This window comes from Gorilla gorilla, chromosome 13 (genome assembly GCF_029281585.2).
Source record: "Gorilla gorilla gorilla isolate KB3781 chromosome 13, NHGRI_mGorGor1-v2.1_pri, whole genome shotgun sequence".
Taxonomy (NCBI): Eukaryota; Metazoa; Chordata; class Mammalia; order Primates; family Hominidae; genus Gorilla; species Gorilla gorilla.
Window position 1 is genome coordinate 133,331,375 of NC_073237.2, and position 16,535 is coordinate 133,347,909.

At 54.9% G+C, this 16,535-nt stretch overlaps 1 protein-coding gene across 6 annotated transcripts in view; it reads left to right on the plus strand.

Moving 5' to 3' along the window:
- Window positions 1–16,535, plus strand: part of TRAF2 (TNF receptor associated factor 2) — a 41,606-nt gene that overhangs the window by 23,408 nt on the left and 1,663 nt on the right. For all 6 annotated transcript variants that reach the window (XM_031014630.3, XM_055350202.2, XM_031014631.3 and 3 more), the window contains 5 exons: window positions 1,527–1,601; window positions 7,832–7,906; window positions 11,502–11,783; window positions 12,306–12,483; window positions 15,456–15,604. In XM_031014630.3, the coding sequence (XP_030870490.1) occupies window positions 1,527–1,601; window positions 7,832–7,906; window positions 11,502–11,783; window positions 12,306–12,483; window positions 15,456–15,604 (759 nt within the window). The remainder of the gene's footprint in view (window positions 1–1,526; window positions 1,602–7,831; window positions 7,907–11,501; window positions 11,784–12,305; window positions 12,484–15,455; window positions 15,605–16,535) is intronic.

The window sequence follows — 16,535 nt, forward strand, 5'->3', positions numbered from 1 at the left end:
CCGTCTCTACTAAAAATGCAAAAAGTTAGCCAGGCGTGGCCAGGTGCGGCAGTTCACACCTGTAATCCCAGCACTTTGGGAGGCTGAGGCGGGCAGATCACGAGGTCCAGAGTTGAAGACCAGCCTGGCCAACATGGTGAAACCCTGTCTCCACTAAAAATGCAAAAAGTTAGCCAGGAGTGGCCAGGTGCAGCAGTTCACGCCTGTAATCCCAGCACTTTGGGAGGCCGAGGCGGGCAGATCATGAGGTCAGGAGCTCGAGACCATCCTGGCTAACATGGCGAAACCCTGTCTCTACTAAAAATACAAAAACAAAATTAGCTGGGCGTGGTGGTGGGTGCCTGCAGTCCTAGCTACTCAGGAGGCTAAGGCAGGAGAATGGCATGAACCCAGGAGGCAGAGCTTGCAGTGAGCCGAGATTGCGCCACTGCACTCCAGCCTGGGCGACAGAGCGAGACTCCGTCTCGGGAAAAAAAAAAAAAAAAAAAATTTAACCAGGCATGGTGGCGAGTGCCTGTAATTCCAGCTACTTGGGAGGCTGAGGCAGGAGAATTGCTTGAACCCAGGAGGCAGAGGTTGCAGCGAGCCAAGACTGCACCACTGCACACTAGCCTGGGCAACAGAGCAAGACTCCGTCTCAAAAACAAGAAAAGAAAAAAAAATTAAAAAAAAGTTTGTTTTTAAGACAAAAAAACATTTTTGTGTTAGAAAAGTCTAAATGCATCAGGTAGAGAGTGCGGTGGTGGGTGTGCGTCCGTCCTTGCCAGGCCTGGGCTTTGCCCTCAAGACAGTTGCTCAAGTCTGACTTCGCCTTCCCCGAAGCGTTGGTGAGAACGCATTTCTGCGGTGCACAGAGCTAGTCGCTAGCGCCATGTCTGAGATGCAGCTGTGATTGCTCACATGGCCTGCAGCCTGTGTCTGTGTCCCTGTTGTCTGTCTTTGCCTTGGTGTATCTGAATCACGATCCATACTGGGTTCCTGCCTTTGGTGGAAATGTCTCTGGGTCTCTCTCTGCCTCTGGGGCCCATGGCATCTTTTTTCCTGGGCTCTTGTCCTTCAGGAGCCCCACTTCGCTGAGACCCGTCTGCACTTCCCTGTAAACTGTCAGATGGACGGGTCTGACCGTAGCACATCTGGGGTGCCAAGCCCTCCGCAGCAGCATGTCAGGGTCTGTCTTGGAGACGTCCCGCACGCCGCCAGCCCTGCCCATCCGCCAGGCCCTCCCACCGGCCTCGCCTCCCAGCGGGAGCAGCGTTTCCCCATCTTCACCGGGGCCGTTATTTCACGTGGCTTCCAATTCTCCTCTGGTGGCTTGGGTCTCCCTCGCATTGCCCTGAGCTGGCAGAACAAACAAAGCGTTAAGATCTCCGAGGCTCCTGGGTGGTGCTGGCAGGATCCTGCCCGGGAGGAGCACTGTCCTGCGAGGCTCGAGGGTGACCACGTGCTCCTGCGGCCCCTCGGCGCTGCCCAGCCTGAGCACTGTGTGCCGCCCTCCACCCTCACACTCCTGATCCCTTCTTTTGAAGGCGCACCACGAGGTCTGCCCCAAGTTCCCCTTAACTTGTGACGGCTGCGGCAAGAAGAAGATCCCCCGGGAGAAGGTGAGTGTCCTTCACCTCCTTGGAGGACCGCGGGTCGGGGCCCATGTGTTGGACATGAGGGTCCCGTGGGTGGGGGTGGGGCAGGTTATGACCCTTGTGCCCAAAGGAACAGCAGTGCAAAGCCCCTGTAACGCTGGGTCATGGATGCGTTCAGGGTGGCGGCCGCTCTCCTGAGTGGGCCGGGGGCCAGGTGGCTGAGTCGCGAGCCCTCTTCCTCATCCTCCAGTGTACGCAGCTGCTTACTTTTCGGCAGGTCACTTCCTAGTTATCCTGAAAAGGAAACATTAAAGTTCTCATCGCCCTCCATGTGCGGCTTACGAGAAATGTTGTTACTGACTTTGAAGCTGAATGTTTGCAGCAAGCGGTCGGGGTGGAGACTGGGCGCCCTAGTCTGGTCTGCTGCCACAGCCGTGAAACGTGGGTGGCTCGCCTGGCAGAACTTTGTCCCTGGTGTCCTTACTACTTTCAGGAAAATGGCTTCTCTCCCAGTTGAGAGTTAACTGCTGCAGATGACACCTTTAGGAAAGGAAGCTGGGAAATAATACGCATGGAAACATTTTCCCAAACTGCCTCCTTTGTTGGAGGTGAGGGTAGCTCGTCCAGAGAGGCTGAAACTCTGGAAGGGGCACCTGCTCTGTGTGTCAGAGGTCCGATGTGGAGGCCTCACAGGTGGCAGTCCCCATCTGGGCAGCTACAGGAGGGGTCAGGCTGGCCAGGCCCGCCCGCGAGCTCAGCCTGACAGGTGTGTGCCTGTCTTTCTGGTTTGCTTCTGTTTAAATATAGGTCACAGCCCAAGTCCTGAAACGGGTAGGGCTGGGGGACGGGACAGGGCTGTCTCCTCACCTCTTTCCACTTGTCTGTTAAATGTCCCGCACTGTGAGCTTGGCCGAGTGTTGTCTGAAAGCATCCTTTCCCTTCACCTGGAGACTGGAGCACCATAGAGGCTGTGGCTGCTGCCATGCCCCCTTCAGAGGCCAGGACGCCTGCCTGGGGCCCGTGTCTGTGAGGCTGCGTCCCCTGCTGGTGGGGCCTGGAGGTGCCCCCGAGAGGTGCCCTCTGCGTGTGCCCCAGTCTGCGCCAGCCCTTGTCTGTCCTGAGGGGGTTGTACAGAGGAGTTAGGAGGTGATTCTTTCCTTGAGACTGTTTCCAGAGTGAAAGACGAAGACGGGCGCCCAAGCAGCGCAGTGGTGTCTGGTGGGCTTTGTCCCCACCCGTCACTGTGAACACGGGGCTTTCTCTGTGCATGGTGCATTTTCATCCTTCCCGTCTTTTTTTTTTTTTTTTTTTGAGACGGAGTTTCGCTCTTGTTGCCCAGGAGTGCAATGGTGTGATCTCGGCTCACTGCAACCTCTGCCTCCTGGGTTCAGGCGATTCTCCTGCCTCAGCTTCCCGAGTAGCTGAGATTGCAGGTATGCACCACCACACCCAGCTAATTTTGTATTTTCAGTAGAGATGGGGTTTCTCCATGTTGGTCAGGCTGGTTCTTGAACTCCCAACTTTAGGTGATCCACCTGCCTCAGCCTCCCAAAGTGCTGGGATTACAGGTGTGAGCCACTGCCCCAGCCCATTGCATCTTTGTTTTGATGTTCACAGGGCCCCTTCTTCAGACTGAGGGGCCTTTCAGGCTCTCTGAGAATGAATCTCTTGCGCCCCGCCTGCTTCCTCAGGGCAGTCCTGTCTAGGCATGGAACTCTGGCCCTTCAATGCAGGCTGACATATAGGGGCTGCATCTATGTGCAGGGTGTCCTGGGGCTGTCTGTGCCCTCTGGCCCGTTCCAGAGGAGAATGCTGAGAGTGCTCTCAGGTGTTTCTAATGTGTGTGGCGTGCTTGGGATTTTCTCTTATCTCTTTCTTTTTTTTTTTTTTTTTTTGAGACAGAGTCTCACTCTGTCGTCAGGCTGGAAGTGCAGTGGTGCAATCTCAGCTCATTGCAACTTCTGCCTCCTAGGTTCAAGCAGTTCTCTGCCTCAGCCTCCTGAGTATCTGGGATTACTGGCACCTGCCACTCCACCTAGCTAATTTTTGTATTTTTAGTAGAGACAGGGTTTCACCATCTTGGCCAGGCTGGTCTTGAACTCCTGACCTGGTGGTCCACCCATCTCGGCCTCCCAAAGTACTGGGATTACAGGCGTGAGCCACTGTGCCTGGCCTCTCTTATCTTTTTTTAGTGTTGCAAATCTTGGTTCCTAACACTGGTAACATATTTGTTTTATGTTATATATAGAGTAGGTTTAAAATTAAAAATACCTGCTGAGCATGGTGGCTCACGCCTGTAATACCAGCATTTTAGGAGGCTGAGGCGGGAGGATCACTTGAGGCCAGTTTGAGACCAGCCTGGCCAACGTGGTGAAACTCCGTCTCTACTGAAAATACAAAAATTATCTGGGCATGGTGGTGCACACCTGTAGTCCCAGCTCCTTGAGAGGCTGAGGTGCGAAAATTGCCTGAACCCAGGAGGTGGAGGTTGCAGTGAGCTGAGATCGCACCACTGTACTCCAGCCTGGGTGACAGAGTGAGAGCCTGTCTAAAAAAACAAAAAGTCAAGGCCGGTTGTGGTGGCTCACACCTGCAATCCCAGCACTTTGGGAAGCCAAGGCAGGTGGATCACCTGAGGTTAGGAGATCAAAACCAGCCTGGCCAACATGGCAAAACCCCTTCTCTACTAAAAATACAAAAATTAGCCAGGTGTGGTGGCACAGGCACTCCTGTAATCCCAGCTACTTGGGAAGCTGAGACAGGAGAATCGCTTGAACCCGGGAGGCACAGGTTGCAGTTGCAGTGAGCCAAGATCGCGCCAGTGCACTCCAGCCCGGGCCACAGAGTGAAACTCCAGCTCAAAAAAAAAAAAAACAATAAACAAAAACCAGCAACATGGCTTCTGATGATGAGGCCACTGATGATGAGGCCACCTGTTTCTTCGAAGCTCTTTTTGTTCTTGGAAGTACATCTTATGAAGATGTAGGGTCCACATACCATGTTCTTATTATAAAGGAATTTTTTTTTTTTTGAGATGGAGTCTCACTCTGCCGCCCAGGCTGGAGTGCAGTGGCGCAATCTCGGTTCACTGCAACCTCTGCCTCCTGGATTCAAGTGATTCTCCTGCCTCAGTGTCCTGAGTAGCTGGGATTACAGGCGCCCACCACCATGCCCGGCTAATTTTTCTATTTTTAGTGGAGACGGGGTTTCACTATGTTGGCCAGGCTGGTCTCAAACTCCTGACCTCGTGATCCACCTGCCTCGGCCTCCCAAAGTGCTGGGATTACAAGTGTGAGCCACCGTGCCTGGCTACATACCATGTTCTGAGGTGAACTGGAATACATTTTTTCTTTGAGTTTATGTCAGCTGTGGTATATAGTTCATTTGCTTCAGGTTCTTTTAAAATGTGAGGGTTTTTTTAAAGATTTACTTTTGTTCTTTGACGATGTAAACTATTGGCCTGCTGTCTTATCAGTCAGAGCTGTGCAGAGGCACCAGAGCTGCCTCCCTTCAGGCCCCATCTCATCCTCCCAGCCCCTCCTCTCCATCTTTGCTGGTTTTGCTGGAGCCTTTCTCAGTGACCATGCTCCCAGGGCTTGGTCGGGTTCCTCACCACTGCCTGGGACATGTGCAGGGCTGAGCCGAGCATGGGGCGGCATATGTTGGGACCTGGTCCTTTGGAGGCTGGCCTGTGGGGCTCGCTGGATAGGAGAAGTGGGCCTGGGCCTCATGGCCAAACAGCCAGAAGCCTCGGCGGTCACGGACACCTCGTGTTTGATAAGGTGTTTGCCCCTTCATGGTGATGCTGGCAGGAACCACAAACGGGCAGTGTTTAGTGTTTCCTGGGGGCCTGGGGGTTGCCCTGCTGCCCTCACAGGAACCCTAGGGCACCCTTTATCAGATGAGGAAATTGAGGCTTACAGAGGCCAGGTGCCCAGCTGGCTTCCAGTTCCATGGACGGCCCTGCCGTGGGCAGCCTGGGGGACTTGTCTCCTCGTTTCCAGCAGTGCCTTCTCCCACACCTACTCTCCCTGGGCGATCGCACCCCCATTCCCAGCATGCTGCGCACATGCCAGGTTCCTGGCCTCTTCTTCAGCTTCCTGTGGTGGAAATTTCTGAGCCTGGACAGATGAGAGAGAGCACATTAGAACTTGGGGCCCTGCTGTGGCTCAAGATGGGGGGTGCCCAGTGACAGTTCTGTTTCATTCCTGCCTCCACTTCTTCCCGCAGCCCAGTGTTTCATCCGAAAATACTTCAGTGACAGCAGAGGGATCCTTGCTTTATTTTAAGAGAAAATACATTGTGGGTTCACACTGATGTTTGCATTTCAGATTCTTACCCAACTTCCATGTTGCTGTCTCCTTTCTACAGAAAGTCGTGGTTCCTGTTGACATTGCTGTACATAAGAACAGTGTCAGTAGCACTGAGTCTGATCCGTGGCAAATTATGGGATGACGAAGTTTTCTTTGCTTTTAGAGTCTGTATTGAGTTGCTGTGTCATAAGTCATTCGAAGCAGCGTCTCTGGGCAGGCGGCTGTCTCAGTATTCCATGGAGGCCCATTTGTTTCATTTTGCTTTTGAGTTTTAAAGATTGCCCTTTAAAAAAAAAAAGCCGGGTGCGGTGGCTCATGCCTGTTATCCCAGCGCTTTGAAAGGTGGAGGCGAGCGGATCACCTGAGCTCAGGAGTTTGAGACCAGCCTGACCAAAATGCAGAAACCCCGTCTCTACTAAAAATACAAAATTAGCCGGGTGTGGTGGCGCATGCCTGTAATCCCAGCTACTTGGGAGGCTGAGGCAGGAGAATCACTTGAACCTGGGAGGCAGAGGTTGCGGTGAGCTGAAATCATGCCATTGTACTCCAGCCTGGGCAACAAGAGAGAAACTCTGTCTCAAAAAAAAGTTTTGTAATTTTGTAAAATGGTTACATGGCACCAAAGTGAAAACTACAAAAAAGGTGCATTCTGAGACGTCAGAGGGAAATGCGTTAGGCTCCCCATCCGCAGTGCCGCGTGGTCGTTCAGAAATTTGCATTCCCATAAGCATTGTGGGAGCACCGTCTCCCGAGACTTGCTAGCAGAGTGTGGTGTGAAGGTTGGACGTTGCCGCTGTGATGTGTGAGAAACACATCAGTCCTCTGTATCGGGGGTCCACGCCGTGGATCCAGCCAACCGTAGGTTGGAAATGTTCAGGTAAAAATGCACTGAACACGCGCGGACGTTTTTTATTGACGCAGCATTCACATTGTATTGGTCATGAGTCACCGAGAGCTGATTTCAGGTATGAGGGAGGGTGTGCTTAGGCTCTGTGCAAACACTCTGCCATCTTCCATCAGGGACTCGAGCATCCTTGGGTTTCAGGGACCCTGAGACCAACCTCCTGTGGGTGGCAAGGGACAGCAGAGCCTCCAGGCGGTTCTGACGGGCGTTTCCCAAGCTGTGGTGTGACCGAGCCCATCTGTGCTTCTCTTGCTGTTCATGACTCCTGCCCACTAAATAGTGTTTTTGGTTTTTGTTTGTTTTGGGGGAAATTGTTCAAGGTTCTTACGTGACTGTTTCTGGAAGCTGATTCACAGTTACGGCCATTTCCCTCCTTCCGGGTATGAAATCCTGTGCTGCGTCTGGCGTGTGTGGGTTTGGTTTTCTCACACTCAGAGCTGCAACACACCTGCCATGTCACCTGGGAAATGGAGGAGGGACTTGGGGTTCATGTTTTTCCTCGGGCTGTTCCTGCATCCTTAGACCCATGTCAGATACCACAGTGTTAGTCTCTGTTTCTTCCCTGGTTCGATGTTCCTGTTGTATGTGAGTGTCTGTGTGCACTTGGCCCCTTTCTGGATTTTACGTTTTGCTTCATGTTGTGTCTGTGTCATCCTGCACCACCGCGCACCAGGTGAGCAGTGGGCGTTTGATTCTGGGTTTTGAACCCAGGCCCTGAGGCCTCAGCACCGCATGTCCTGTGGACTGTGATAGAGGGACAGGCGTGCCATGTGACACACAAGCTGGGGTCTCCACAGGTGTCCCGAAATGCTTGCCCATCTCAGTTACTGGCACAGTGTGCATGTTTGCACGTGTGTGTGCACAGGTGTGTGAGCGTGTCGCTTTGGAAATGGGCTGTTGGGTTTCATTCAGTGTGAGAGTGAAGAGGCCAACGGGGCAGGTCATGTAACCTCTGTGTCAGTCACTGTGGTCTATGTGGAAGTGCTGAAATGCATCAGAACAGAGAAAGATGGCTCTGTGACGTCATTCCCTTGTAGTTTCAGGACCACGTCAAGACTTGTGGCAAGTGTCGAGTCCCTTGCAGATTCCACGCCGTCGGCTGCCTCGAGACGGTGAGTTGCGGGGTCTGAGGTTGGGGGCCACCCCTCGTCCTGGGTGTGGTCTTCTCTGCCTCCAGCCCAGTGCTTCCTGGTTTCCTTCCAGCTGCTCCTCAGCCGCCTCTGCAGTGCTGCCTCCTCCTGCCCCGGCTGTCCGAGTGTCCCCAGCTTGGTCTCTGGGCTGGCAGCCCTGTCCACTCCCATCCTCCTGGTGGCATTGTAGTGCCCGGCTTTGACTGCCACCTGCCTCTGAGGATGCCCAGTGTGTGTGCCCACCTGTCGCCTTGAGCTTCCCTGGGTGTTGAGTGCACGTCTCAGATGTACCCGGCCGGCTCGCCACGACCACTCCTTGGCTGCCGTCTCCCTGCCCCCATCTCACACAGAAAAGGGTAGCACTCTAACCCAGCGGCTGTTGCTGAGCCCTCCGCCACCAGCAGGCACTCGGGCCCCTCCTCTCGCCTCATGCTTCACGTTCGGGCTGACAGAGGTCTCGTCTGCCCTCAAATGGTCCCCCCAACCGTCACTGCCCTGTCCACGTCATCCTCATCTCTCACTGGGACCCAGGCTAAGGCGCTTATGGGACCCCCGTTCTTTTCCGTTCTGGCCTGTTCACAAATGGAAATCGATCACAGCTCTTCCTCCTGGCTTCTCATTCAGAGTGGCCTGCTCCTGTGATCTTTCCCTCCCCTCAGCTATCTCCTCTGCCCTGCTCGCTGGCCTGAGCTTCCTTGGGCATGCCCACTTGTGCCCACCCCAGGCACTTGGGCACTGGCACAATGGCCAGGCGCCTGGGTCTCTCCAGGTGGACCCCCCTGCTCCACCTCTGCAGACTCTGCCCCTCTGTCACCAGCACCTCATGTCCTTGTCTCTTGTCGGTCTTGCCCTGTACAACAGGAGCCCCTTGAGGTCAGGACCCTCGAGGAGTACTGGGCCCAGAGGTGGCCCCCAGCTGAGGTGTGTGCCTTATTGGTGGAGAGGGGCAGGCCGTGGGTGCAGACCCTTCCCTGGCCAGCTCGCTGGGCGGGCACCTTCCTTGCTTGAAGACAGGGATGTCTTGACGGCGTTTGTGGTAGAGTCAGTTGCTGACTTGATTCTATGTGGCCTTAGGTATTGTGTTTTTTTCCTAATAACGGTGAAAAGGACCGTGGCTGCTTCCATTTTCTTTGTCTGCGTTGAATAGTCTTCTGCTGTCCGTGTTCTTGTCTGTTTCCTGCTCTGACGTGGCATCTGCCATCTCCAGGAAGCCCAGGCTTCCCGTGCGGGAGGTTGCGTAGCGACCACCCGGGCCTCAGTGGTGCTTGCTGCCGCCACTGTGCTCCTTGTTTCTGGGCCTCTTGGTGTTGAGAAATGAGAGAGAACACAGCATGAGTCTGTGGCGATGCTCGCTTCCCGTTTACACAAAGGGTCTCCCCGTGCTGGCACACCCACCCCAGGCTCAGCCAGGGCCTGCTTTTTCCACGCTGCACACAGCATGGTCCCAGCAGCAGCACTCTCTGAGAAAATGCAGGGCGAGCTCTCGTCCAGCTGTTTGTGTCTTGAGTGCCCTTCTGCTCTCTGGGTGGTCGTGCCTCTAGCTGGGTACACATGTAGGTCCATTTGTTTCTTTTACTGTAATTTTTTGAGTGTTTTGTTTATATATATATGTGTATATATATATATATTTATTTATTTTATTTATTTTTGAGGCTGAGTCTTGCTTTGTCGCCCAGGCTGGAGTGCAGTGGCATGATCTCAGCTCACTGCAACCTCTGCCTCCCGGGTTCAAACAATTCTTGTGCCTCAGCCTCCCAAGTAGGTGATGAAAGGCCCAAGTAGCTGTGATCACAGCTGTGTGCCACCACACCCAGCTGATTTTTGTATTTTTAGTAGAGATGAGGTTTCACCATATTGCCCAGGCTGGTCTCGAACTTCTGACCTCAAGTGATCCTCCTGCCTCAGCCTCCTAAAGTGCTGGGATTACAGGCATGACCGTACCTGGCCTCATTTTAAAATTTTGTTGTGGAAATTTGAAAATAATTTAATTGCAAAGTCAAGTCTATAAAATGAGGTATGTTTAAGGAGGCCTAGCTTCCACCCCTGTGTTTTCACCTTCCCCTGTGGGTGGCTTTTTATTTTTTATTTTATTTTGTTTTATTTCATTTTATTTTTGAGACAGAGTCTTGCTCTGTCACCCAGGCTGGAGTGCAGTGGTGCCATCTCGGCTCACTGCAGCCTCCACCTCCTGGGTTCAAGTACTCTCCTGCCTCAGCCTTCCAGGAAGCTGGGATTACAAGCACACACCACCAGGCCCAGCTAATTTTTGTGTTTTTAGTAGAGATAGGGTTTTGCCATGTTGGCCAGGCTAGTCTCAAACTCCTGACCTCAGGTGATCCGCCCACCTCAGCCTCCCAAAGTACTGGGATTACAGGTGTGAGCCACTGCACCTGGCCTATTTTTATATTTATTTATTTATTTTCGAAACAGCGTCTCGCTCTGTTGGCCAGGCTGGAAGTGCAGTGGCACCATCTCAGCTCACTACAGCCTCCCCCTCCTGGGTTCAAACTATTCTTATGCCTCAGTCTCCCGAGTAGCTGGAATTACAGACGTGTGCCACCATGCCCAGCTAATTTTTGTATCTTTAGTAGAGACAGGGTTTCACCATGTTGCCCAGGCTTCTCTGGAACTTGTGGGTGGCTTTTTTTTTTTTTTTTTTGAGACAGAGTTTCGCTCTTGTTGCCCAGACTAGAGTACAATGGCGCGATCTCGGCTCACCACAACCTCCACCTCCCGGGTTCAAACAGTTCTGCCTCAGCCTCCCGAGTAGCTGGGATTACAGGCGTGCACCACCACGCCCTGCTAATTTTGTATTTTTAGTAGAGACAGGGTTTCTCCATGTTGGTCAGGCTAGTCTCGAACTCCCGACCTCAGGTGATCCTCCCACCTTGGCCTCCCAAAGTGCTGGGATTACAGGCGTGAGCCACCATGCCTGGTCATGAGTAGCTTTTTTAAAATGGTGTGTTGCTTTTCTTTTTCTTTTCTCTTCCTTTCTGTCCCTCCCCCTCCCTCTTTCCCTCCCCTTCTTCCCTTCGTCCCTTCATCTCGTCCTGTCCCGTCCCTTTTTTCTTTTCTTCCAAACAGGGTTTCGCTGTGTCAGCCAGGCAGGGATGCAGTGGTATGATCTCGGCTCACTTCAGCCTCAACCTCCTGGGCTCAAGTGATCCTCCCACCTCAGCCTCCTGAGTAGCTGGAACCACTGGCACACACCACCATGCCCAGCTAATTTTTAAAAATTTTTTGTAGACGTGGGGTTTCGCCATGTTGCCCCAGCTAGTCTCCAACTCCTGGGCCCAAATGATCCTCCCGCTTCGGCCTTCTGAAGTGCTGGAATCACAGTTGCTAGCTACTGTGCCTGGCTGCAACTAAGTTCTATAGCTTCATGTTCTTTAAACACACCTGACTTTCAGTCTGTCATACACAAGAAGGATCAGCCATGACCAGGCCACCCAGGCATCCCTATCTCTGACCCTGGCCTGTCTCCTCAGCTCAGCTGAGGCCCACGTCTTGGTGGCCGTCCCTGGGTGGGAGCCGAATGGTGGATGGAGCCAGCAGCCTCCCTGCCCTGTGTCTGCAGGTAGAGGGTGAGAAACAGCAGGAGCACGAGGCGCAGTGGCTGCGGGAGCACCTGGCCATGCTACTGAGCTCGGTGCTGGAGGCAAAGCCCCTCTCGGGAGACCAGAGCCACGCGGGGTCAGAGCTCCTGCAGAGGTGTGAGAGCCTGGAGAAGAAGACGGCCACTTTTGAGAACATTGTCTGCGTCCTGAACCGGGAGGTGGAGAGGGTGGCCATGACTGCCGAGGCCTGCAGCCGGCAGCACCGGCTGGACCAAGACAAGATTGAAGCCCTGAGTAGCAAGGTTTGTGCCTGCCGGGTGGCCAGCCACGAGGAGGACAGTGTAAAGGGGGATAGTGTCCGTGCCCCAGCAGGTTCTAGCAGGTCCTGGAGCTTTAGAGCCCGGACAGTGTAGAACTCCATCTGCAAACCCCAGTCCAGTGTGGTTTAGGGGAGACTCTGGCCCCCTTCATTTCTGAGTCCTGTCATCTAAGGGACCCAAACCCTGGAAGGTCCTAGAGGCCAGGCCGTGGGCGGGAGCCTCTTCTCTCTGATGGGAGGGCAGAGTCAGCCATGGATGGGGATGTGCATGGCCTGGTGTGGCTTCTGAGCACACTTGCTGGCCGGGAGCTTCTGTGTGGACTTGGAGCCACCACCTCTTGGTGAGGGTGGGGTTGGGTTCTTGTGTGCAGGGAGTGGACATGAGAAACATGGAGCCCAGGGGTGCCCAAGAGCACTGTCCTGCTGGAAATTGGTGGGTGTGGGAGGCAGGGGCTCGTGCCCGCACCCCTCCTGTAAGAGGGAAGGTGGTCTTGGCACCCGGCAGGTGCAGCAGCTGGAGAGGAGCATTGGCCTCAAGGACCTGGCGATGGCTGACTTGGAGCAGAAGGTCTTGGAGATGGAGGCATCCACCTACGATGGGGTCTTCATCTGGAAGATCTCAGACTTCGCCAGGAAGCGCCAGGAAGCTGTGGCTGGCCGCACACCCGCCATCTTCTCCCCAGGTGTGGTTCTAGGACCCCCACCTCACTGCAGCTGCTGTTTACTTGGCACCTGGGTCCCCTCACCCCTGTGACCACATAGGATGGCTCCCAAGGGTGGGGCTGGGATACGACCCCCAGTGATACCGGGAGCAGCTACACCTCCCTGAGTGGCAAGTGGGGTAGCTGAATATGGGCTGGCCGGTGGGTGCCCTTGGGCAGGGGTCGGGGTGGGGGGGTTGGGCTGGCTGCCCTCCTGCCATGCCAGCCCTCGAGGTGTGCCCCTCGTCACCCACAGCTTGGTCCTCTGGCACACGGCCCTAAAGCAGACATTACATCAACAGGCTCTCCTGCCTGATCACAGCTCCCAGGAAGACAGGGCGGGTGGGGGTGGCTGTGGGGGTGGGACATGGCTCCCAGGGCCTTGAGGCTGAGCTAGTCTGACCCCTCCCAGGTTCATTTTCTACACGGAGCTCAGGGAGGATGTTTCTCACACTCCCCCACCTTTTTTTTTTTTTTTTTTTTTTAAACCCCAACTATGGGGTCTCTTGAGAGGGTGCTCGTGGGGTCTCCCCTGGAGGGCACTGCTGGAGAGGGGGTGGGGTGGTGGCTGCCCAGCTGCAGGCTCCTGCCAGGACTGTGCTTCTGGGCGCTGCAGTCCAGAGGCGGCCCCCCTGCTGTCCCTCGAGGCCCTGGCTGACCTCGTGGCGGCCCCAGCCATCATCTCGGCCCCCACCCTGTCAAGGCCCTGGCTGATCTCATGGCAGCCCCAGCCATCATCTCGGCCCCAACTCAGTCACTCCCTTCTTGGGCTTTGTTGCCATGGCTCAGAACACACCCTCGTGCAGACTTTATTTTTAGGCTGAGTTGGTGAACCTGCTAATAGAATCTTAGGTTCTAGGATCAAGGCCGAGATGCTGTAGGCACCTTTCCTGTTTGAATTTAGCCTGGCACTGCTGGTGAAACTCAGCACTGGGGGCCATGGCAGTCCTGTGCTCTGGCACCCTCGAGGCTGAAAGAGACCCAAGCGTCATCTGGAGGGGCCGCCATGTTCTGTGTGGTGCCTCCTGCCAAGGCCTTCAGCAGGGACCAGAAACAAAACTCACACTCTCTTTCTTCTCTGAGTTGAGACTGGAAAAATGAAAGATTGTTTTAGGGGAAACTCGAGGGAACAGTCTGGGCAGCCTGCAGGGCATGGCCCTGTTCCTCCAGGGCTGGGAAAGTCAGCACTGCTTTCTGGTGGCGACCTTCCCTCTGCAGCTGCTGGCTCAGCCGATTGTATATGCTGGGAGCTCTGCACTAAGCGTGGGGTGAAGGGTCAGCATTGTGGAGGCCCTGCCACGGAGGTGGTCTTCTTGGGAGCTGCACTCAGGCAAGAGGACCTGTTTGTGTGGAACATCTGCTTTAAGCAACGCTGGTGAACACAGCTTGTGTGCGGCACCCGTGCAGGCTGAGGACGGGCAGAATGGGCCTGGGGGCATGGTGGAGGACGAGGATGGGGAGGATGGGCCTGGGCACGCGGTGGAGGACGGGGACGGGGAGGATGGGCCTGGGCATGTGGTGGAGGACTAGGACGGGGAGGATGGGCCTGGGGGCATGTGGAGGACGAGGACGGGGAGGATGGGCCTGGGGGCATGCGGTGGAGGACGGGGACGGGGAGGATGGGCCTGGGCATGTGGTGGAGGACGGGGATGGGGAGGATGGGCCTGGGCACGCGGTGGAGGACGAGGACGGGGAGGATGGGCCTGGGCATGTGGTGGAGGACGAGGACGGGGAGGATGGGCCTGGGGGCATGCGGTGGAGGACGAGGACGGGGAGGACGAGGACGGGGAGGACGGGGAGGATGGGCCTGGGGGCACGCGGTGGAGGACGGGGACGGGGAGGATGGGCCTGGGCATGTGGTGGAGGACGAGGACGGGGAGGATGGGCCTGGGGCACGCGGTGGAGGACGAGGACGGGGAGGATGGGCCTGGGGCACGCGGTGGAGGACGAGGATGGGGAGGATGGGGAGGATGGGGAGGATGGGCCTGGGGGCATGCGGTGGAGGATGAGGATGGGGAGGATGGGGAGGATGGGGAGGACGGGCCTGGGGGCACGCGGTGGAGGACGAGGACGGAAGGGTGGTCCTGGTGCCGCCACAGTGGGGTCCCTGCGTGCAGACCTTTGCACACAGTGTTCTGTCATGTGACTTGGAAAGCAGCCTCTGCCGGGTTCTGGCTGTTACTCACGTCTGTGTCTTGTTGGGTGGGAAGGAAGTCGACTCTTCTTGTTTCGGGGTTCACTCTAGCCAGCGCCTCTTCTGAGGCAGGCTTGGGGCCCACCCTAAGCCCTGGGCCGGTCAGGGCTCCCTCTGTGGCTCTGCCGAGATCCCAACCACTGCATTTAGTGGATCTCGCCATGTGGCTCTGCTCATCTTCTTAAGTTTTGGGGGTTACATTCGGGATTCTTAGAAATGCTTTTTCTGGCCGGGCGCAGTGGCTCACACCTGTAATCCCAGCACTTTGTGAGGCCAACACGCGTGGATTGCCTGAGGTCAGGAGTTTGAGACCATCCTGGCCAACATGGTGAAACCCCATCTCTACTAAAAATACAAAAATTAGCCAGGTGTGGTGTCGAGCGTCTGTAATCTCAGCTACTCAGGAGGCTGAGGCAGGAGAATCTCTTGATCCCAGGAGGTGGAGGTTGCAGTGAGCTGAGATTGCACCACTGCACTCAGCCTGGGCAACAAGAGTGAGACTCCATCTCAAAAAAAAAAACAAAACAAAAACAAAAAAAAAAAAAACTTTTTCTAAGTACTACTTTTTTTTTGTAATGAAATTTGTTTTCATTGGAAACTAACTGCATAGTTTGAGGAAAAAAAACTTTTCTTTGTACCCCAGAACCTGAATGTTTCTTTGTAGGTGTTTTTGTCCCTGGGGGAGGGCAGCCAGGCAGGAAGAGCCCTGCCCCGCCCTTGCTGAGTGTCAGCTCACCAGGCGCCCCTCCTGCCTCCCCAGCCTTCTACACCAGCAGGTACGGCTACAAGATGTGTCTGCGTATCTACCTGAACGGCGATGGCACCGGGCGAGGAACACACCTGTCCCTCTTCTTTGTGGTGATGAAGGGCCCGAATGACGCCCTGCTGCGGTGGCCCTTCAACCAGAAGGTGAGGCCGTCCCTGCAGGCTTCACTAGGGCCGCACCTGGGAGTCCCTCTGGGCAGTGCAGCTTCTGTGGTGCAGGGTTGTGCGGGACAGGGTGGCTTGGGCTCGCTGGACCAGGTGTCTGCAGTAGGCACGTCACCCTGTGATGCTGTGTCACGCGGTGGAGAGCTCTGGTAGTTTGTTGTTTCCATGATTTCTGAGCACTGGTCTGTGACACAAGCAACTGGCTTCCTGACCTGTCAAATATAAATATGACTAAGAAAAAGCACAAGGCCGAGTCGGGGGGGAGTGTGTATCCCTGTGATCCCAGCACTTTGGGAGGCTGAGGTGGGAGGATTGCTTGAACCCAGGAGTTTGAGATCAGCCTGGGCAACATAGTGAGAACCCATGTCTACAAAAAAAATAGAAAAATTAGCCGGGCATGGTGGTGTGCACCTGTATTCCCAGCTATTCGGGAGGCTGAGGCAGGAGCATTGCTTGAACCCAGTAGGTTGAGGCTGCAGTGAGCCGAGATCATGCTACTGCACTGCAGCCTGGGCAACAGAGCAAGAGCGGGCTCTAAATAAATGAACAAAAGGACAAAGCACAAAATAATGCAAGTTTAGGGGTGCCCAGCTTTAGCCGAGGACTCCAGATGTTGATGGGCATCTGGACCAGTAGTTTGAAAACCCTGCCCTGGAGAGAGAGTGCAGAGGAAGGAACACAGCTTTGGAGCCCTCTTCGTCGGAGGTGTCATTTATTTATTTACTTATTTTTAAGACGGAGTCTTGCTCTGTCGCCCAGGCTGGAGTGCAGTGGCATGATCTCGGCTCACTGCAACCTCCCCTCCCAGGTTCAAGCGATTCTCCTGCCTCAGCCTCCTGAGTAGCTGGGACTATAGGCATGCACCACCATACCCAGCTAATTTTTGTATTTTTAGTAGAGATGGGGTTTC